This window comes from Vicugna pacos, chromosome 1, assembly GCF_048564905.1.
Source record: "Vicugna pacos chromosome 1, VicPac4, whole genome shotgun sequence".
Taxonomy (NCBI): domain Eukaryota; kingdom Metazoa; phylum Chordata; class Mammalia; order Artiodactyla; family Camelidae; genus Vicugna; species Vicugna pacos.
The window spans coordinates 31,995,293-32,019,194 of record NC_132987.1 but is presented as its reverse complement, the minus strand read 5'-3'; the positions used below and the strand labels follow the sequence as shown (position 1 = coordinate 32,019,194).

General features: G+C 38.8%; 1 protein-coding gene across 1 annotated transcript in view; it reads right to left on the bottom strand.

Moving 5' to 3' along the window:
• TIPARP (TCDD inducible poly(ADP-ribose) polymerase) overlaps positions 1 to 23,485 on the bottom strand; it is a 28,320-nt gene extending 4,835 nt beyond the window's left edge. Inside the window, exons 1-4 of the mRNA XM_006200874.3 lie at positions 23,239 to 23,485; positions 19,483 to 20,438; positions 4,594 to 4,762; positions 3,119 to 3,279 (exon numbers count right to left, since the gene is read on the bottom strand). Coding sequence (XP_006200936.1) covers positions 3,119 to 3,279; positions 4,594 to 4,762; positions 19,483 to 20,399 — 1,247 coding nt within the window. The 5' untranslated portion in view covers positions 20,400 to 20,438; positions 23,239 to 23,485. The remainder of the gene's footprint in view (positions 1 to 3,118; positions 3,280 to 4,593; positions 4,763 to 19,482; positions 20,439 to 23,238) is intronic.
• Positions 23,486 to 23,902: the final 417 nt, after the last annotated feature.

Here is a 23,902-nt window from a genome sequence, read left to right as displayed (position 1 = left end):
TTTTAGCTGTTCCTTCTACCCCTGCTCTGCAAAGAGAGTGTATCCTAGCCCGCCAGGCCTTCCAGTCCTGTTAGGGGGTGAAGTTATCAACAGAAGTTTCTCGGTTGAAGAAGGAAGGTAAGATTCTCCCAACCACTCTGCCCAAAATAGGTTTCACGCTGTCATTGCTCCTTTTCTTTCTGATACCACTCTTGCCTAGAAATCAGTTTCACAAAATGTATCCTTTCCTTTTTCAGGGAAATGGGGCTCCGTTATTTCCTTACATATGCTTGAAAATGTGCCTGCGTAAATAAATCCTGCCCATTTCATGAAATTAAATTAGGTTTCTTATATATTTGGTTAAGCATCCATTCCTACCCCTTGATGCTTTTTAATAAGCTAGCATCCTAGTTGGGCTAAAACATAAAAATGCATGTGGACATCTATCTGAAGAACTTCTACACTCTTGTTGCCAGGGGTTAAAAATCCATATTCTAAAGACAGTTTCACACGCAGCTTTGTTTTCGGAGGCTGCGGGGGCAGCGCTCAGCCCGCGGGCACTCGGGTAACGCTCCGCGTCCTCCGCGTATGCGCCGGCCTGCTTTAGACCCGCAGAGTCGAAGGCTAAGGAGCCTGTACTCAGGACCTCTGATGAATGAATTTTCAGAATCCAAGGTCACCTTTTATCACTCTCCTTCCCTCCCCTGGCCATTCTGAAAGACTTCCTAACCTATTTCCGTGATGAGGGAAAAATTAATTCATTTTATCCTATCTGGGGACAAGTCAAAGAAATCCTCTCAGGCCTCCTCCTGACCAAGAGGTGACCGCACAAGGCAGAAGTCCTTTCAGCTGAAATGGACTTCCAAACTTCTAAGTCTAATACTTGTTTTATGCAGCCTCAGTTCAAGTATTCTAATACTAAAGAATGAGATGCCTTTTATCAGCTCTACTAGAAACTGGCAAGCACACAGGAAAAATTTTTTTAACCATTAGGAATATTAGCGAAACTTGACTGTGGTAGTAATTTTTGACTGTGGTAGTAATTTTACTATATTATATATATTTATATGTTACATCACTATGCTGTATACCTTAAATTTATAGAATGTTTGATGTCAATTATATCTCAATAAAACTGGAAGGGGAAAAACAGCAGCAGGGAAACACTCATTTAAAAAGAGCCACATCTGCAGGAAATTCATGAATTAAGCCTGCGCCCCTCAACCTCCTCCCAAGTCTAGCATTCCCAATTCTTAGGCATCTCTGATTCCCTGATAATTGTGGCCTTTGGGACACCTATGTTTTTCTTTGACCCTTTGCATTTACTCACATTTAAGAACAAAATTTTCTTCCTGGCTAAGATCATAGTCTCTCTAGAAATTTGCTTCTGAAATCTGCTTTTGGGAACTAGCCTCCCTCCTCCTCCTCCTCCTCCCCACTAGGCCGGCCCAAGTGCCCCCTCAGCCCCAGACTCTAGGGCAGATAGGAACTGAATGGCTGCGTTTTCCCATTCCACCCCGGTGAACTTTCTGCCGCTCTGCTCTTTTCCCATTGAAATGTCTGCATAATCTTTTTGATTTGCTAAGCTCTTACTTTATGCCCAATTATCAGTGTTCCAGACAAGACGACTAAAATAGGAAATTTTAAAAAGAAAAAGGAAAAGAGAACAGAGTGACTTTCTTTGTTCTCTTGTAAGCCCATGTTATAAATAGTAAGGCCCTATTTGTGGCATTAATTCTACTACCTGCTTATCTTATTTTCATAGTTCATACTTTTACAAAACAAGCCTAAGTTTAAAAACAAAGATAGGGAGAGAGGGTATTCCATAATTACTTGTTTCAATCCTAAGACAAATCAATTTTCACCATTCTGTAAAACTCCCCAACGGTACAGCACTTGAGTGAGCATTCTTCCTTTCACATAGAAGCTGCATCTTGCTTGATTGGCTCAGCATGCCAGGCTGCTGGTCTCACTAATGAGTCCTACTGTCTCACTAGGAGGACAATATGTTCCTAACTACTGGACGCTGACGCTATCTCCAGCTGTGATAGTGAAATCACAGAATGGCATTTTTATTAGTTTCTAATAAAAAAAACCCTACAAGTTAAAAATTTTCACACTTGGACTAGGAAGAAAGCACACATTTACCTCAAATCAGTATCTATCTCTAAATCTGGACTTTTAACAAACTGTTTTTGGATACTGAGCGTTTCAGGGAATGTTCTCTTTGCAATCTCAGAATTAGAATCATTAAGATTCTGCCATAATTATCTAGGAAAAACACTTTGGGCTTGAAATAAAAAACTACTAATAAGAATATTAAAAACTTATCTTCACTTCAAAGATCAGAAGAGACCAACCAGTATTACTGTAGACCTCCCCAATTCGTAAAACCAAGTAAATCTACTATCATTTAAAAAAATCAAGCTCAAATATGGTATATCTGACTAGAGTATGTAATGATTTCCCTAGAATACTTTCAAAAGATAGCCATGCTAATTGTAAAGTGCCCACCTTTTGGCATCTACTAAGATGTGCCAGTGGGCTCTCCAGAGAGGGAAAGGAAAAATGGCACTTGGGAAAGTAGAAGGAGAGCTCATCTATAATTCAGAAGGATGAGTTCAGTCTCAACGTAAAAGTCTGACAGGTTATTTTAGTGAGTATTACAGGAAGATGGGCCTTAATTAGCAAATGAGGGTGCAAATTCTTTGAAAAGGTGATGACTTCTCATACAAACTCACTCAAGGAAGAAGAATGGAGGACTCCATCTTGAGGGACTCTCTCTACTTGCCAAGACGGCTTGCCAGGGCTGGGAAACAGTCCCGTAACACGGAAGGGTATCTCAATCTTTCATGAAGGAGGCAAATGCAAACTCTGCCTCATTCTAGATATAATTACTTTTAGTTGTGGAAGAATGTTTACTTTTTCAGTTCAAAAAATCCAATAGGATACTCACTCCTTTAGAGTTCAGATAAGCTACAACTAACCTGATACTATTTTTTGAAGAATTGAAGAATAACTCAGAATTTCACATTCTACAGGTAATAAAAAAGTTAGTGTCAATCTTTTTCTCTTTGGTATTCAACTGTACATTTACATAAAATGAGAGTAAAGATGCGACTTCCACTGGACACTTAACTGTAAATATGGAAGCAGTATAAAACAGGAGCGGAAGAGGGGTCTCCTTTTTATTTCTCTCCTGAAGAATGAGTTGTGAAGAATGTAGTGGTTGTTCCACATCATAAACCGGACTTCTTTCAGACCCCGAGAGTTGGCTTCTTCAATCAATCGAATAACAGACTATGGAGTAGAAAACAGAAGGTAAAGGGAAAAAGAAGTTTAAAATACAATAAATATAATCACTATAAAATATGAAGAATGTTAATATAACTAAACGTAAGAACAGTTAACCACGCTGTTAACATCAGAAGAGTTTCAATAAAGTACAGTTAGTCAAATTATTTCCCGTTATATGTAGGAAATTTTATTTATTCATTTTTTTCAAAGATGCTTCCTGTTCAGAAGAACATGGACTTCAACTTATGAAATATGTGGGGCACAGGGAACTAGTCTATTCTATTTTGAGGCCTTAACAATGTCCTGGAGATCTTTTTGTTTATATTTCTTAAAGGAATTTCAGAAGAGAATTAAAGATGGTAGTGTATACAGTTCAAATGAACCAGCTGAGTTCAAATCCCAAGAAACCTCTCAGAGGAGAAACACAGGGACAATCCAGCTATTCTGAAAATACATTTTAAACAGCCTCTTAATCTCTTTGGAAGGTATCAGATACTAATGATTACTTAAGAGAGTCAGAAATTTTTATTCAATATTGTGTTTTATACTAATGAACATACTAGATCATTTTCTTTTGCCATTGTCTTAAAAGAAAACCTGTGGTAGATAAGTCAGTTCTCCCTTTTTGTAATGCTGGGAATGAATTTAATCAGATTGAAGAAGGCAGATCTTTGAAATGTGAAATTAATCTCTAAAGTCCATTTCAGGGTGTTTAAACGGGACTTAGAATTCTCATTCAGAGGCAAAGTAGCCACCATAATTTTAAAACCTTGCTTTGTGACTGATAAGCTATTCTTACCATCTCAGGCTAAGGATGCATGTGCACATGTGATAGAATTCGAAATGACCGATTTGCCTGACCACAGCTCAATAAACATTTTCAAGTACTTCTTCCAGGGGCTTAAGAGTGATTGTTTCCCACTAGACTTCTCAACTGCCAAGTGTAACACATGATCTAATCACTAGGAGCCAGACACAGCCAAAAGTTACACCAGTGCTCATCTCATTAAATTACTCCAAAGGCGGCACCGAGTCTGAGTACTTACCACTGTAAGTACTTCGTCTCTACAGTATTAGATACTGGGAAAAGCATTTTCTGATAATATTAGTATTTTATTTATGGATTCCAGGAGATTAATCAAAAGAATTACATTTTCAGAAAAATTGAGAAAACAAAGTGTTACTTATATCAACAAGACTCAGTTTTACATCTATTTAAGCTCTTTGATTTGTGGTTCTGTCTAGTCATTGTTGGAAATGAACAGTGAAACACAAAAAAATTTAAATGTACTTCGGGGAAAAAGAACCTGTAAATACCTCAGGATACTCTCTCCATCCAAAGTGGTCCCTGCAGAAGAATTTCCAGACTGTGTGGTAAACAGAGTTGACATTGCTAGAGGGTGGTGTGGACAGCCTTCGTAGTTGGTCAAATTCAGCTGTTTCATACACATTCATGGCATTCAAATCTGCCCAAAACTCTTGTCCTCTAAAAAGACCCAAGAAAAAATGAATTGTTAATATCAATATATTTGAAAAATAGAAATATCTAAACATCTCATCAGACAATAAAAATACCTAGTATAGCATATTACAGAATTTTCAAAACTTGTCTTATTTGGAGTGAAAGGACATCATTACTGGTGGCTTCTCCATTTCCTAGGTGCCTTTTCTTAACAAGACCAAAACTTCCAGGTCATGCATCATTACACGATTGATTCTATCTCACAGCATCACTGGCCTAAACCAATCAACATAATCTCATGCTCCCCACCAAAAGTGGGATGAGCCAAGCCTGGCCTCAGCCAATGAGGGAATCAGTTTTAGGATGAAGCTGACAGAAAGCAGACAGAGAAACAAAAGAAACTTCACTTGAGGCTTATCTTTTTTCCAGAGGCATCAGTTTACCTAAGCCAACAGGAATATACAATATTGCCTGATGAAAGACAGGAAAACTAAAGATGGGAAAAATAAAATGATCCCAGATGAGGCGAGTACTGCTAATCTACCCAACATCAATATTATCTTTTATCCTGTGGGTGGAAAAAATTGACAAAACATGATGAAATAGTGTAGATTATTATGAAATTTAGCTATGAGAATATTTTAGTCATTATTTGGTCTGCTGCTCCTGAACCAGCACTTTACAAACACCTCAGTACACTTGGGGGTAGGGTAGGGTGGAGTCCCCCTATATAAATCAGAACCATTTGAAAAATTAACTTAATAGTGGTCCAAAAATTTTGTGCTTTTTTAATGGAACTTCACCTAGTGTTTGAAACATCTGAACCATTATTTTAAGTAACGGGCAAAATGTTCATTGCATTCTCTTTGTGTATATTTCAAAATTTCCTTAAGAAAACATACAAAAAAATCATAAAACAACATCACAAGTATCAGCAGAGTGACCAAGTTTCCAAATACATTTTTCCGGCTTTCCACCACAGATTTCTAAGTGAATATCTATAACACATATCCACATACTCCAGATCCAGTGGTACTCAGAACAACTGGTTCATGTGCAATCAGGTGTTTGGACAGATATTCCCAATAATTAACTTACTTCCTTGCTGTAAATTACGATTTTGAAAAGGGTATTAATTCAGACCTATGGGTTTTGCTAGTTAGTGTGACACCCTAGACTCTATTCTTGGAACACTTTTTTCAAGGACTGTTAATAGGTACTCTATGCAAAAAGCATTCTGTGATCAAGTTTGTTTAACTTTGTGTAACCAAGATTTTCAATTTACTTACTGTAGACACTCCCCAGTCCCTTTAATATGCTAAGGTCGATACTGAAGTACCATGATGAGGACTATAAATATTCTAAAAGCTACAACAACGCTCCCCTTTTACCCATGAATACCTATTAACATCTCTCACTAAACACCCCTGGCAAATATGAAGGAAAGAAAATATTTCCCACCCTCCATCCCAATGCTCATAATTTGTGAATCAGGTTCTATTTGGAAAAACAACAAAAACAAACCCCTCAAGCCATACACCAATTAATGGTGCCACGGAGCACATAACTTGTAAAAAGCAGTACATTCCTTTAAAAATTCCTAAAGAGCTTCCAAAAATCCTAATTTCTTGCATAACTTCAAGTTAGGATTAGGATGCCTAATTTCATCCCATTAGGATGTAGTATTAAAAGGAACATACAGTTTTAATTAAGTGTGAAATGGGAATAAGGCAATAAAATGTAGTTTAAATCATATGTGAGCATCGCTTTGTTTAAAATTACTTATGGTAAATAGGAATATTTAATAAAAAAAAGGTCTGGAAAATTCTTCAAAGAAGATAAATAATGAAAACTGGAACTCCTATGCGTAAATTAAACTTCACATCAAGTTGCTTTAAATAATTTTTCTTTACCCTTAGGAGAATCTGATGCTATCAATGAGTAGACAGATATTAACCTCTTTCTCCCTCTTAACATCATTTCCAGTTTCTAAACAGATTTTCCCATTTTAAGTTTATTTCCCAGTAACTGTTCCCAATTATGAGTTAACAAATCTCAGTATTTTCTTTAAGGAGTTCTAAGAAGAACAGTCATTATGTTAACATACATTATAATATAAACACCAACGCTTTTTGCTATTAAAGTATCAGATTTTATTCTGGACATCGCTCTAGCAATTTCTGTTTATGCCTGTATTATTAAGACTTCATAGATAATGATTTGCATGAGAAAGACATCTAAAGCTGCAGCCTGTGCTACATTCTCAGTGCATTTCAGTCCTTCGGGCATTATGAAACTTCCACGACAAATCCTAATTTACTACAATCAACTGTTCTGTGGATTGATGTATCAAAGAACTGTTTTAACTCTGATTTTCAATATGCTTTTCTAGACTCAACAGAGACAAAACAAAAAATCTGAAAAACATTAAATTATCTTTTTATAAGATTAATTTTACCACCTGCTCTCCCTTAAACAAGAAATGCTTACAACATCCAAGCCAAGAGTGTCTATTCTCCTCAATCTGCATCAGTATAATAAAATTCATGCAATGTGAATGCCAAATGTTCAACATCCACTACTCTTATCAAACCATTGTTTCATATTATCAGAAAGCAGTCAGGAGCTGTGTGTGTGGAAATGGTGATGGTGGGCTGTATTAGGCAACACAAAGAACTAAACAGATGTAGTCCCTGGCTCCAGAGGCTTCAAGAGAGAAATAACAAAATGTAAAACCAAAGAAGTGGTACATCTGTCTCTCTAAACTAGTTGGTGGCAAGTAAATTCTGGGAATGAGAGGACAAAGAATAGGCATGCAGCATTATGGGAGAGGAGGTGGTTACTCCTCCAGGAATGGACAAAAAGTAAGAGGCTTTACAGTATCAATCCAAGATAGTTTTCTGTGAGAGAAAGAATTTTAGGAGCAGTTTAATAGGAAATATCACCAGGAAGTAAAGGTTGTGTGGAAGAACAAGAAGAAAAGAGTTCTTCAAGCACTGCTTCCTGGAAGAAGAGTGGGGACAGGGAAGGACAGGAGCAGAACAGAAAGTTGGAGAAGGAAACCTTCTGAACAGGAGATACACGAGAGATGAGAGTATGTGTAAGAGGGTATAACAGGCACTGTGAGAGGTGCCAGGCCATGAGCTAAGGGGGTAAGTTCAGGGTCTCAGAGCCTCAAATATGGGTAGGAATTTAGAGTATTGAGCAGATGGTGATAAAGGGTCAAAGTAGTAAACTTTAAAAAAAAAAGTAGTAAAACAACAAAAAAACAACCCCAGGATATTAAAAACAGAGCAACAGAGACAGTACTAGAGATAGGGGTTGGGGTAGAGGGGAGCGCAGGGCTCTGTAAAGGCAGGGTGCAATCATCCTGGCAGATGGGAACCTGATCTGACTTAACGGCAGCCCTACAGAGGGATGGCCAGAAAAGAGTGAGTAATGGGAGATAGCCACTCTGGAGCAGGGTTTAGATTTGGTTAAATGTATCATGTGGCTATACCAATCAACCTTGATTTACCCAAAATATAACCCTATCATGATGAATTAGAAAAAAAATCTTGTGACAGACTGCTGATTTTTGCTTCAAAGGGAAGAACGAACTTGAACTGCTGAAATATTAACAATTCTGTTTCTATTTGCTTCACCAACAAACACACCACCACATACCAATATAAGAATCCAAATATAAAACTAATTTAAAATTCTGAAAAGGACAGCCATTCTCATAATTTAGATGCTTTATAACAATGGTTCTCTTCCCACTCAACAAATAGCTTGACATACCAACATTTCCAACATACATTATCAACGCACTGAGCACCAACACCCACACTAAGTCAGACAGTAAGCCCCATACACCATCATTTCATTTATGTATATTTCAGATACTAAAAAGGTCCTACAATGATACAGCTGTAATAAAAACCAAAACTATTAAAGGAAATAGTTGCTGAATGAAACAAATTAGTAAGAAAATGATTTCTTAGCTAGATAAATAGTTCCTGGGATTCTACATTTGGGAGCTCAGTAGACTGTAACCATTTTAGGCAGTTTTTCTATTTGTAAATTGCTTGAAGCCAAGACAAAAATGTGACATGAAAATAAATAACAGTAATCTTAAGTAGACATATTGATTAGGCACTGGGCTACGTGTTGGGGATAAGAAGATGAAAAAGGCAAAATGCCAGAGTCAGTGGAAGAAAGCAAGAGAGAAAAGAAAACCCTGTGGCACTGTGTGAAATGTGGCACAAATGTGGTCTGAGAACAATCCAGAGGCAAAGGGTCTACCTCTCTTGGGAAAGGGGTCACGAAAAGTGGTCAAGGAAGGTGTCCCAGAGTGGATGAAATGAGAGCCAAGTCTGGCTGGCCACCAGACAGACAGTAGGAGGCAGGACACTACATGCAGAGTGACTGACGTGTAAAAGTGAACTAAGTGAGGAACAAGACACTCAAGAAGGAGCAGCACATGCAATTTGTGTGGTAAGTCAGGATGCATGTGTGTGTGAACAGGATGGTAAGACTGGACTGGGTAGGTTGGCTCGGGCCAGATGCTAAAGAGCTTTGTATGGGGTTAAGAGGTTACGACTTGATTCCGTGGGCAGCAGGGATCCCTGGAAAAGTTTCGGCAAGGTTCAGACTTGCCTTTTACAAAGGTCACTTCAACAGTAGTAGTATGGAGGACTGGTTGATTTATTTTTGGTGGTGAAAGGTGGGGGAAGAGTGGAGACAGGCACTTACTTGCTAAATATTTATTAGCATATTTATTTACCATTAATATTTATTATTTTATGGTTAGCCATCTATAGCTACCAGAATTGCACGTGAGACAAATGATGGTAGAGAACTAAGGAGGCAACAGTGGAGATGATTTGAGAGGTATTTAAGAGTGAGAATCTAACTGCATGGAGGATGATTACATGTGGGGCTGAAGGGAGTGAGAAGAGTCCAGGATGTGTCCCATGTTCTGATGTGGGTGACTGGATAATGGTGCCATTAAGTGAGACAGGAATTGCAGGAGGAGATGAAACACATTTAAGAGGGAAGATGATGCAAACAAAATATAGAATTCAGACTTTAGCAAAGGTCAGTGAAATATAAAGTTTTCTGGACATTAGTTTGTACAGTTTTAACCAGATGGGTTAGACTTCGAAACCTTGGCTTCCTGCCTGTAAGAGTTAACTAGTTTCTGCAAGGATAAATCTGTGACCTCAAACTAATTAACACCCCCTGCAATAGGTGGATTAACCATACATAATTATTTATTACTATGATGTAAAGTGAAATATCTCCCCAAAATGAGGGTCATAATGCCAGAAGGATAAAGATCAAATACAGTACGGAGAGTATTTAGGCTCTTCTGCTACAGACTTGAGACAGGCATGACAGATGGGGTATCTTTGCTGCTGCTAAAGAAATTTCACAGGCGCACAAAATATAGCTGGCTTTTGATACCTGGCTTTGATGTTTCCAGGAACTCATTTAGCAATGCTAGAATATCTGACAGCTTATATAGCCCTTCAAATACGTTACAAGGTGTTGAGAATCAAAGCCACAGCATACATAATACCAACATATTTTGTGAAAGCAGTGTAGTTATTAAACTTCAGAGGACTATGTACTCTTAACTTTCTGCTCTAGAAGCATAGTAACTGTCATTTATTCTGTTACTAATTAAGATTTTTTTGCTAACATCAACTCAAATAAATAGCACAAAGCTGTTGGGGAAGGCAATAAAATTTATCTTTGTATGTTGCTTGCAAGCAAAGCAACACCTTTCAGTATTTACCAGAGGTTAAAATTGTCTACTTAACTTTTAGACTATGATATTGGATCCTGGTAATACTGGGTTTTCCCCTTTGTATCCAAAAGTAGCTATAGACACAGACATACCTACAAATCAAAATTGGGAGTTTACACTCTGTAGTTATGTGCAAGCTAAGAATCAAATGTTGACTCTCAATTATATCTGCCCACCTCTATGAAGACCTTGACCTAACCAGGGCAGGATCACTAAGGCTTAGATTGTTCTGTAAAACAATTAATACCAAACTTGGATCATAGATTTACCTCAAAAGACTTTTGGTTAGGAAAAACAATTCCCCACTCTAAGATACAATGAGCTCCTGGGGACCAGCTTTCTTAGGGCAAACTTCTGTGTGTGCTGCTCTCTTGGTCCCTCCTAGGATCCCCTGGACACAGGTGAATGAGAACCAGTAAGTTATTGAGTGGATGCTGGTGCAATCACATTTACTTGTATGCTAAACCCCATATTTGATTTACAAACTGTTAGACATCTAATGTCTGGTGTTACATTGAATCTAGAAGTGAACACAGTGAAATATAAATGAGAGGCTAAGAATAGGAAAAAAAAAAAAAGGCAGGCAGGTAGGTTTTATAAGTGAAAGGATATACCTTGTTTTTACGCTTTTGTAATTCTATAGTCTCCAAAAGCACATGGGGAACTAAACAGACACATAATACTGTTTATTTTCAAAAAAATTTGTACTAAGACATGGCCATTTGAGTAAATCTAAATGTTTCCTAAACCCCTAAGAAATCGTATCATACATTGATGTCCCCTCCACCCCATGCAATCACTTAAAGCAAATTACCATATCTACTTGAGGAAGAGAACCTACTAAAATACTGTTATGTTGGGCTTTTTTTTTTTTTTAACTACAAAACTATTGGATCAAAGCAGAGAATACAGAAGAACTTTTTAATAAGATATGGATAAGCCTAAAATCTTTCATAAATAAAAATTATAAGATCAGAAGACCTCACTGGTATCTATTTATGGAGGTGCAGGATTAAATTTTGCACCCTGAAGACATGAGAAATGTCATACAGCCTTAACTTTTATCCAAGTTCAGTCACATGTCCTGAGACTCCTAGAAGGTAACTTAAATGAGACATACTTCTCAACCATAGCCTGAAGAGGAAGTGAAACTTAATTTCTACAAGAACAGCTGGGATAGAAAGTGCACAATAGATTTAAAAAATGTGTATCATGCCTTATACTACCTTAAATTATGCAGTTATTGCTTTTTATGAAGATGAGTAAACCCCTTTGTTAAGTGAAATATTTTTAAAACTGACAGGTTTCTATCTTCCCTCAAAGTAGACAATAAAAAGTCTGCCATATACTTGCTGATTAATTAAATTTTGAGGATATAGAATTTGACAATATTTAAAGAGGGCTGAAATATATGTTTATAAAACTCTTCTACATAATTATAAAATCAGTTGTATGCAAATGCTAAAATTAATTAATTGTTTTTAAATAACCTCAAACAATTCAGAACTCATTACACATAAATTAAATACTAATTATAAGTAATTATCATAAAATATATCCTCTAATAACCCCTAGTAAGATACAACCTATTAGCTTAATTTATTTCTGGGTTGGCTTTTTAAATTATAAACATCTCCTTTTAAAAAGTTTTTATTTAGAATTTTCTCAGTTTTGTCTTGTCTTTTCCTTTATTTGTGCTATAATTAGCACAAATAAACTAACTAATAAATGACCAAGTTAAAAATATAAGAAGTTTCTTATATCTGGGTTCTCATAATAAGCATGAAAGATCTGAATGTGTACAAACTATACAAAGAATTATCACTCCCTGACAGTTTTTGAAACGAAGTTCTGAAAGAAAAAAAAGACTTTCTACAAAAAATATATTGAGATAATTTTTTTTATTGTCTAGTTTTTGTAAACTATGACCACAAAACCTTCCAACAGTGTCTTAAGCCAATAACTTTTCCTAGAGGAGATGGATTCTTCAAAACGAAGTTTCTCTTCCAACTTTATCAATTAGTTGAGATAGCCTAAATTATTTTTTAGTAACAAATTAATTGTAGAACACTTTATATAGTGCTTCTGGTGTGTGGCAGCATTTGGACAATCTGAACATTAGAAAGCAAGCAAGCAAAGTTCCTTCTGTTTCATATACTCTACCCCCATTCAAGGATGTCTTTTATTACCTTGGAAGGCAAACTGAGTATTTCTCCTGTGCTTATTTTATTCTCACAACGCCTGGAAATGAAAGAGCAAAGCCAGGTGACAGTAAGAAACCAAAGACCAACCGCAGCAGGAAATTAGAGTATTTTGTGCCATTTGCCCTCACTACACCCTGATCAGCTGCAGAAGCTGTGAAGATCACAAGGTGCAGGCCAGATTCTGAAAGCACATGCACTAAAACTGCAAGCAAAGTTCACCCTTGGGCCCCTACTCTTGCCATTTTTCACTGACTATTCAACACTGGTAAAAACTTAAGAGTAAAGGATGTCACACAAAACTCTATGGCTGTATGCCAAATGAGAAGGAACAGTTTAAGAATCTCTTAATCCAAAAAGAGAAAAAAATTAATGTAATAGAGAAATTCCTGTAAATGTGGCCTAAAAATATTTTCCAATCATTGTTAAGTGCAGTTTCAACACAAGACTATTCACAAATCCTTCCTTATGCTCAACAGCAACAGCACCAAAACAAAGGATATCTATCTGCATGAAGAATTCAAATTTCCCAAACTCTTTCTCAAACTTAGTCACGTGGGATTCTAATACACTCCTTACATGACATTTTGTGGCACACACATTCACAAATCCCTGCTTTCTGCAGAATGTGAAAAACAGTCCCTCTAGCATTCTCACTTGCATACAGGCTTATCCTCTCATTGTGAAGACCATGCAGAGGTTCTTTACTGGTCAAGTGGGTGTTACCGGGAAGTAAACACATAGCAGAGAAAGATCAAGGAGACAGGCATATTTTGTTGTGTAGACATGGCAAATACGAATGCTTAGTTAACTCCCTTCTATGCTTGTCTTAGCAACAGTAACTGGCTAAGCCAGCAAGGAAAATTGGAAGTTTCACAATGAGAAGTTTATTAATGTAATCAACTTCTAATATTTGAGTTCTTGACCACAGATTTGGTTATACTTATCACAAGATTGTGATACTATCTTTTGCAAAACCCGAGTATAAATCTTTCAAACTACCAAGTTGAATAAGTGGAATTTATTTTTACATAAAATTCTTTATTTTCAGAGATTTCAAAATGTATTTTAGAACCTATCCCTTGGAGTTTGAAATCCCCCTATTAACAAGGAATTCGTCTACACTAGAAATTCAAGGCTTTCAGTTAATGTGTTAGGGATTGGGCTGGATTAGGTTTAACACTTACAGGGATTTTAAACAGAGGTGAGTCTGTGCAGTATGATCCCTGGTCCCTAGAAAGCACTGCCATAAATAATCTATAAATATAAAAGTACTATCTGGTTTTGTTAAAGGAGTTCCTTCATATCTAAAAATGTGACTTGTTTGCTCCTAGAAATGGTGAACTTTAATAGTATTTTATTCTTTTGTACAGTTTCTGTTTACGGCCTTGCAAAGTACAGTTCACCCTAAGATCTTAAGCTATTACCTAATGATTTTAAGCCCAGAATGAAACACAAAATGGCTCAACCCTCAGCACTTTGATATCTTCCAAAGATACAAAAATCACTCAAATTGACTTCATTTTGGCTTAAAGCTTCCAGATTTCTTTTAAAAGAGAAACTCTACTGCTTTTACAAAGGGAGTTTCTTGTAAAACTTGCCAGTGTCCAAATTGAACCAACCTTATAGAAAGTTGTTCTAGAATAATCAATAATCATCCTGTGACTCAAAAATATTTATGCTTTCCTTCCACAAAAAGGCAACTGCAACCTACAAACAGGATACTGGTAATTATCAAAGACTGCTAACCTAGGTTAAGAGGACCTCAGAGGGCCTAATGTAAATATGACCAAAATTATTACCAGGTTAAAGTATGATCAGACAAAGGATGCAGAATCTGGTGGTCTCAGATCAAAGGATAAGATACAAAAGAGACCATAAGAAAATAGTCACAATCTGGAATGGCTGGATTTTATTATTCCTTGAGTAGTCAAGGTTTGCGAAGGGCTACATACTGCTTCACACCCTTTAGAAATAGCCCCCAAATACCAATATGAAACTAAGGATCACTAACATCAAAGATGCACAGAAGGAATTTATGAATTTAGAATGCAAATCTAGAAATTCTAGTGTAACAATAGGAAATAATTTTACAGGGACAAAATAATCAGTCAAAAGTTGCATTTTTTGCCTGTTCACATACGAAGAATGAAGTTTTAAATGTTGAACAGAGTTATTACTTTTCCTCCTGTTTATTTACAATAGAAAGTAAAAGCTGTATTGTCGACTCAATGAGAAAATGCATAAGTCAGGCAATTATTTTTAGGAACTGCCAGATAACCTGATAAGCTGTTTCCTCCAACTGTCTTGATTTAAAAGTTATACATCTTTGCTTTCTGCAAGGTTCATTTTCATTACCATGAATACATCAGGAACAGACTGACCCCAACCTGAAGCCAGGTGACAGCTGCTTCAAAAAGTCTAATCTGCTTATTGACAAAATCAGAAGGGGAATAAATGAATGATTGCTATTGATTCTGATGACAGCTCTACACAGCCCCAGTAACTTCTCTGGATTAGTACAGACAGAAGCCAATTAGTTTTATTTCATATGTAAATAGCATCATAAAGAGGTACAAAAAATAATTCATTGGATTGCTTTATCCTAAAACACAAGGCACACATTTTGAAAGTCACTTCAAACACAGTTCTTGCTTATGGAGCTCTCTCTTTCTCTTAGGCAGGAATTTTTTAAATAAATTCAAACTCATCCAGCTGTGTATATTCAAGAAATACCAAAAGTCACAAGGCATAGTAAGCTTCAGCTGTTCTCCTCTCTCCAGCATTATCAATAACACATAATGAGTTAGTTCATACATCATCACAGCTGTGCAGGCCAGAGCTAACTTGGCTAATTTAACTATTCCAGTAGAGTTCAGTCAGGAGCTTGCTCTGCTTTAGATAATCCACTCTGCAAGTCATAGAGAATAACATATGCTCTTTATTATCATTAATATGCAATTCTCCTTGTCTTCTTTTACAGAGTTCCTGTGACGTCTTCTAATGGTACTGTCCCTTGGACAGATTAAAAAAACAAAAACAAAATCAAAAACTTCTAAGGGCAGTTAGCAATCAAAATCACTCAACACTAATGAACTAAGGCTATGACAACACGCTAAGCTTAAGCTTTAGTAAGTAAAATTCCTTCTTTAATCAACCAGTTTTAATTCTAAAGAGGAGACAAGAACACCGTCTTCTGAGAAAAATTAATCCCTCCTTTATGCTCCCTCCTTTCCAGGAAATTCAGAATTGGAAATATCACTGGTCATATTTTCACCTGCAGATTAACTCCAAAATAAGGTCAGCACAGTGCCTCTTTCTTATGGGTGATAACTAGAAGACTATTCTGGCACATTTTAAAATGAATGTAATGTGAAAACCAGTGGTGATCTCAGCTGCTAAAGGGAGATTTGCACATCCTCCACAATTTCAATTATCCATAACAGTATTCTGCACAGTGAGACCCTTTTAAAACTGCTTAGTCCTGCCACTCAGTATCATTTTCCACTAAGGATGAGTGCCTAAACTGTCAGAGACTATGTTTGCTTAATCGAAAACACAACATTTTATGTTGTTTTCTTAACTGCATATTTGGAATTTGGAAATTCTCCAAAGCCTTGGCATCTAAATATGGGGAGTTCATACATACAACTAGTTTCCAGTTGATGTTGGCAATAAAGGTTTGCAGATGTATAAATGCATTGAGAAAGCAAAATGGGATGATATCATAATTTGGGATGAAGGCAAAATTGGAAAGGAATAATTAAAATAATTCATTATAATAAGCCAATTAAGCATTTTTATTATTGAAATCCTCTTTTATGTGTTTTTAGAATCTAAGTATTTTGAATAAAAGAGTTGGAAGGGACCTGTGAACTTATGCAGATCAACTTTTCCTCCCAATCATTCTTGAGAATAAAATGAAAACTGACACATCTAATTTGAATTAACTTTGGTGTTAAATCCAACACATTTGCAAACACATATTTTATCTACACAGTTTCAAACTATGAACTTCTGTCTCTGCTAGAGACTCAGAACTATGACCTTTCCCCAAGATCCACACACAATGAACTATTATTGGTATAGTATATAATAATGATTTACCAAGTCATATAAACTGCTGAAAACAAGTGGGATAAACAACTGCCATTCGTTATTCCTGAATCCAAAGACTGCTGGTTTTGACTTGGACATACACACAGCTGAACACACACTTCCTGGTTATGTGCAATCTGCACAGATAGACCAGCTTTACAGGCCTGACCACAGAGATTAATAGCTTTAGCCAAATAATGTGGTAACCATGTGAACCTGGGCTGCTCCAGCTTGTTTGTGAATCTCTCAGCAAGGCTCAACATGCCGTTATCTGCATCTTGTTGCCAGGAAACACAACATCGCTTTGGAATACAAGGAAAACCAGGTTGCAATGACCACAGGTCAACTTCCTAAAAGCCTAATTTTTGACACTTAGCTATCTACAATCTTGTAACATTTCTTACTGTAGTCGTCCATGGAGTATTTCACTTTAATAGTAATTAACAGTTAATATTTTTTGCTATTTTTATCAGGGCAGGACCACTTACTACCATTAACAGTGTAGCAGCAGCAATAGTAATTATAATAACTCACTCATACCTTTCCTCTCAAGTGTCAAAAAAAATACATTTACTTCATTAAAACTGATTTGGAAATTAAGCGCCCACTGCAACAACTTTATAACTGATCCAGCAATGCGTGTAAATAGGCTTTTGTCTATGTCTACTATTCAGCAAAGAAATTTCACCAAAGGATAAAATATTCAATATGCTGCTGACCTCAGAGTTCCTGAATTTTCTGGGATCAAAATACCTGTCTTGTCTTGCTCATGGTAACAATGTTATGTGTTGGACAATAATCCTACTAGTTTCCTCCTGACCAATTCAGATAGAAACTTAATGTACCAAGATGCTAAAGTACTCAGCAGACTGAGAATTTGCTTCATAAGAGTGAAGTGGGAGGTCACTGTTCAGCACAGTTCTGCAATCTGGAGATGGAAGGATTTGAGTGGCTTTGAGAGTATATAAAATTAATTACCCTTGACATACCAATCAGAATGGCTAGCTCATAGGCAACAGAGATTTTGGACAATACCTTATTAAAAAGATTTTTAAGATAAAATGGAAAACACTTTTCTCTCTTCCAATGCTGGCTTAAAAAAATAAGTCAAAAGTACTTAGCTTTATTATAGGATCTGAGAATTTTGCTACCCAAGTACTTGAATGCATTATATCATCAAGAGAATTCATTTATGATCAGGAAAACTACATTCCTGATATAATCTTTACTTTTATCCCAAGGGGTCTTCTATATAATACTGCTTTAAACGTGGGCTTTATATTGTTTCCTCATCTTGTTCTACAAGTCCCTTCTGAAACACAAGATGCAAAGTTTTAGTTTCATGATAATTAAGTTGCTAAAAAGACACACAGATCTGTGTACTATATAATGGAAATATTCAAAGAAAATCACTTACCTAATACTAAGTGGGAGCAAGCAAAGTTAAAAAACAAAGACCAGGTTTCTGTAATGCCAACAACATTCTGGCACTGTGTTAGAACACGGAAGGTTAACATCAAAACTAATAGAATTAGACAACATGGGAATGGTTCACTGCCACCATTCGCTTGCTGACTCTCCAGACACTTGGGTAGTGTAACCCAACTTTTCTGTGAACAAAGATGACTCTCAAGAAAGTTTTTCTCCTGACCTTCTGGGCTAGGATAGTCAGTCTCTTATTTAAGTCCTTTTACACTATAGATGAAATAACTTAGGAAAACAAAGATTAATGCTTATGATAGAGCCATTTTTGCACTAGCAACTTTACATGTGGCAACTATCATTTTCTCCACTTTCAAGTGCATTAAAGAAGAATTCAAATGTGGAAATTTCAGTTCCTTATCAGTGAATAATGCTTGGACATCCATACTAAAAGAGCCAAATTATTTATATACAGTCTTTCCTACAAAGAAAATGAGGATAACTTTTTTTATGTAAATGACAAATAAACATATCCATTAACATAAATCTTCCCTTCACTCATTGTTAAAACTGACTCTTTTAAAGGTTTAAAAAAACACCGAGTTGTGGAACAATTTATTTTATGTGTAAGATAAACAGAATAATAAAATTAACGGTAAAAAGCTTTAAGGGAACTAAAAAAAGAGATTTAACATGTTTGGGCATGTTTAAGTTCCTCTCAAACTTCTGAATCATTCACAGAAAAAAACAGCTTGGACCATTCAAAATGAAAAGAGGGCCACAAAAATCTCCATACAATACTATTTTCCTTTAAAAAAATAGCAGCTACTTAATACGCAAAACTTTACAATTAGATAAATTAGGCATTCATTTTTTTTATAAGATTCTCCATGGATTTTCTTTCAAAAGCAAGCTCTCCTGTGTGATTAAAATAGTATTTGACTCACAACATTCAATGTATATGCAAGTTCTCAGTCACACACATATTGCACAGAGTGACATCTGAATTGTTCAAATCATAAAACCTTCATTGTCTGCTTAGATAAATAGCCTGCATTCAACTGCCATGAAAAAATCAGGATAGCATACAGCCAAAAGAATAACAGTAGAAAAAAGAATAAAACCTGTTAGGTTACTCCAGAAAAAAACCACCCTACTAAGCTTTTAGGCTCTTTACCTTCTCTGCAGGATTTAACAACAGCTTTAAAGCAGTGATAAATACATACCCATACTTCATTCTCATTCTATCATTCTCTGGGTTACAGTAAAATCTTTCCAAGTGTTCCTGGGAATCATTGGATACACTCTGCCACTTCTGAGTAGTTGTCCTCTTGACCTGCCAATGATATGGCAAGACTGTGTGGTGCTTCAAACAATCCCTGCCATAAATACAAGTGCCTTGCAAAAAGTCCATGCAAATTTCAATTCCGTTCTCTTGGTGAGTGTGGTACTGTAGCTGGTTCACCAACTCAAACACAAGGTCAAGGGAAGCCTCCTCACTTTTGTCCTGAAAGAGCTCGGTACTCAACTTATCACTGGTGTCCAAAATGTACTGGATTGTAAAACTGTTGTCTTGGAAAACCCCTGGAACATAATCCATGACTTTGTCTATGCAGTCAGGACTAGCAGGAACATCACCTGAAACTGGATGCAAAAGGTCAGTCTGGAAGTGTCCTGCTGTAGAATCTGCCACTGTCCCACTGATGGTTTCTGGTGGAAAGCTGTGATCCTGGATTTGAACCACTTGTTCTGGAGCATCAGTGGGAGGATGGGCTTCTGATATTTGGCCCCCAACATTTGTCCCATCAGGAATCAGGACAGACATATTGTCTTCTGCTGGTGGACATGATGGATTGATTTCCAAGGGTTTTTTCACCAAAGGTTCGTGTAAGCTGCTCTCATCTGCACTCTGGTTTCTAGATCTAAAAACCCCATCAAGTGAGCCAGATTCTAGCAAAGTGTTTAATATTGGCCTCAAAGACCTCAGGGTTCCGGTTCCCAATCTCTTCTGATCCTTTTTCTTAAAGCAGGTCTTCAATGGAGTGATCTTCTCAGAGAGTCTCATTTGGCATGAAAAGTCATCAGGAGGAGAGGGAGGCTGCACTACACAGTCTGGCTCAGGTTCGGTGGTTTCCATTTCCATAGTGTGGATTAGCTCCAATTACCCCTCAGTCTAAAAATCCTACCAGGAAAGGAAAGAAGATGATTATTTACAAGCTGACAACAACCAAATCCTATTCATTCATCAACATGTTTTGTTTTAGTCTCTAAGTCCCTGAACTCATTCCTCTTATACTATATTTCATTTTTACAGGCCAGTTTTAAATTTTATTGAGAAATCAAGGTTCCAAAGCAGCCAAAGTTATTTAAAAGTCCACAACAAGTAAAGGTGAAAGACAGTATCTTCCAATAGGCTCTTGACATTGATTTGTGAACTTAATACATAACGATTTGTAACTATGCTGGGGTGTTAATTTTTACAGTAAGTCTAGGGTACAGTGAGGGTGAAGGGTAGAAATAAGTGTGTCTGATGACAGCAGGGAAACCACATCTCCACTGCTTTGTGGTTCTCTTCACAGTTGTTTATGTATCACTTATCTCTTGAGGTGACAAAAACTGTTTCTTTGTTTAAAAAAAAATTCATCAAATGCAGGAAAAATTTCAAAGTTAACCAGTGAATTTGGTGTGTGAGGATATACTCAGGAAACAGGGGCTCTCAATTAAAATGTTATAAGGGAGAAAGCCAGGACCCTGTTGAAGCATTTCTAGATTCAGAAAGTTCCAATATATTCCCCAAGGATGTTAAGAGTCTACTTTTGCAATCCCCAAAACATTACCACTACTGGAGGGAGAATACCAGGGCTTATTTAGCAACAGAAACTACATCAGCAACAACCACCGCATATTGTTTTAAAAACCAAACGCAACTTCATAATACAGAAAGGGGCCTCCTTGTCCTCAGAAACATACATATTTTTCAAAAGACAAATGAAGCATATCATAGAAAAATAACATAAAAAAAAGACACATCAAATTTAAGATTCCTAATGAACTACTCAGAGAATAAAAAAGTGCTTTCTTCAAAGAATCAGTTCCCTTGAAAAAAAACTGGAACTTAAGAATAAAAAGCAAAGAAAACTTTGTAAAATGACAAATGGTGTCTCCTCCACAATCTAGCATTCATTAACTAATTCTGAAAATATTTACTGAATATTGTGCCAGGTGGAAAAGGGGTGGCGATGAGCAACTAACCCTCTTCTCTCTTGTCCAATAGACTGAAAGAAATCCTTGATGCAAAGGCCCATGACTTCATCAAGTATGCATCCCAGGTACTCAGTACAGTGCCTAGCACAATGCACACAGTGGATGCTCCATATTTTGGGAGCTGAATTACTGAAGAAAAAGCACCTATTAAATATCTAGTTCTGTGAGCCTTTATGGTTCAACAATACCAATAAAATGAGAAAATTAAGTCCCCATTAAAATGGATATTAGACATCTAACTGGAGATAAATCTACCTGTGTAAAATGCATAATAATCAAATTCAGAAAAATTTTAAAAAGTATATAACAAGGTGTTAGTGCACATGGCAAATACAAAAGAAAAGGTAGAAAAAGGAGAGTTCAGTGTGAGCTGGCATTGTTAGGAGAACCTTCATGAAGAAGGAGGGACTTGACATAAGACATAAATCAACTGGAAAGCAGCCAAGCCAGGAGTTATTATTCATCATTTGGTGCTCTTGCCTCAAGGCACAATTGGCACAGATTGTGGTATTCCCCCTCCACCACACCAAACCAGCCTGTGCCTTCCCCCACGCACACGCGCGCACACACACACACACACCCCATTCCTATCACACCCAATCAAGGCAAAACAGAGTCGAAACCCAGTTCATTTACACGGGTGCAAACACACGCTACAACTTTCCCTATTTTTGCCCTCTGTCAAACTCAGAAATAAAACCGAAGAAAGGGCAGAGAACTGGAGGAGTGGCTGGAGTGGGGAAGTCACTAGAACCTAGTTCCTCAATGAGTTTGCATAACATAAAAATAAAGATTGGAAGGACACTTCCTCCAGTCCCCGCTGCAGGCGACCTACCGCTCCACCCTTCACCTCGTGATGCCCCCGGGTTCTCTGGCACTCCCGGCCCATCGCACGGTCCCTGGAAACCGCCCCCTCCCAACTCAGGACTCCGGGGACCTAGCCAGGGTCCGAGCGACGCCTCCTGCTGGCGCCGGCGGTTTGTGCAGCTGGGCGCCGTGGGGGTCGCACCAACTCCTGCTCAGAGCGGCCAATTCCGGATGTTCCAGAGCATCCCGCCTGCCCCTCAGCCAGGGCGCCCCCGCTAAGCCCTGGGGCCAGCCCCTCCCAACCAGCGACCCCTGCCCGGCTGCCCTCTCTTCCAGAGGCCACTCGCAGCGCCTTCCACAGTTAATTTCTTTTCCTCCTCCACCGACCTCCCCGAGATCGTCCCGAGTGTCACCGACCCGAGAAGAGCAGGGGAAACGCGGCGGGCGCTTCTCAGGCTGGCGAGAAGGAAGGCGAAGACTTCGAAGTTAATCTGAAAACAGTCTGCAAACTTCTGGCTGCAGCCGGAACGCGGGTCCTCTGGAAGGTTCCCCTCAGCGGCCGTGCCCTCCGCCTCAGTCGCCCTCCCCCTCAGAGACCTAGGGTCTGCCTGGCGGAGGCTACCGCGTAGACGCGCCCCCGAACCGCCCTGACCCAGTGGGAATCGGGAGACGCCGGCGCCCCTGACTAAACCCTTCGATGTCTTACTCTGATTTATACACCTGCCAGAGGCCCGAAGTGACTGAGAACTGTAAACCGATGCCACTCCGGTATTGACGGGATCCGAGTAAATTTAAACATCAATCACCTCAGATCCGTGAAAGCAGGCAGCGAGGCCGGCGCCCCCTTCCGTGCCCGCCATCCCAGCTACTGTCCCTCATCGACCCCTCGGAGCCCACCCGGAGCCCTTTACCTGAACGGGCAGCCTGAGGGAACGGACCGAAGGGGGCGAGTCGCGGCGCCGCCGGCTAGCGGGCAGTGTCCGCGCCAGGAGGTCGGCGGGGAGGACTGACTCGGGCGTCTAGGGGTCGCAGGCCGAAGACACGGCGAGCGGCGCTCTGGCCATTCCGCCGCCGGGAGCGCAGAAAGCCGCGATTGCACTCCCGCTCCAGCTCGCTCGCCTGTCACCCCGAGCTCTTCTTTTAAGTGGCTTCCGGTCGCCTCCTCTCAGCAGCCCAGTCGCGGAGGCGGAGCCTGAGCAGCAGAGGGGTGGGGCGGGGTGGGGTGAGGGGACCGGGAGCTCAGTGGGTGCCGGGAAGGAGGCCCGCCCCCGCGTGCGCGTGCGCGCTCCCGGGCGGGGAGGCGCGCGCGAGGTGTGCGTGCGGCGGCCGCGTGCTCCCTGAAGGGGGCGTGTCCTTCCCCCGCCAGCTGGGACCCAGAGGGTCCGCGTCTGCACGCGTATAGGATTGTGCGGCTGGGAGGAGGGGATGTGCGCCGTGTGGGACGGGCTCCACCTGCCTGCGGACAGATGGAGGGTCACTTTGTTCGGAGGAAACCCAGGGAGGATGTGAAACGGAACAACCCGTTTCTGTGCGGTTGGCTTTGTTTATTTGCCTCCTCACAGAAGGCCTCCTGCT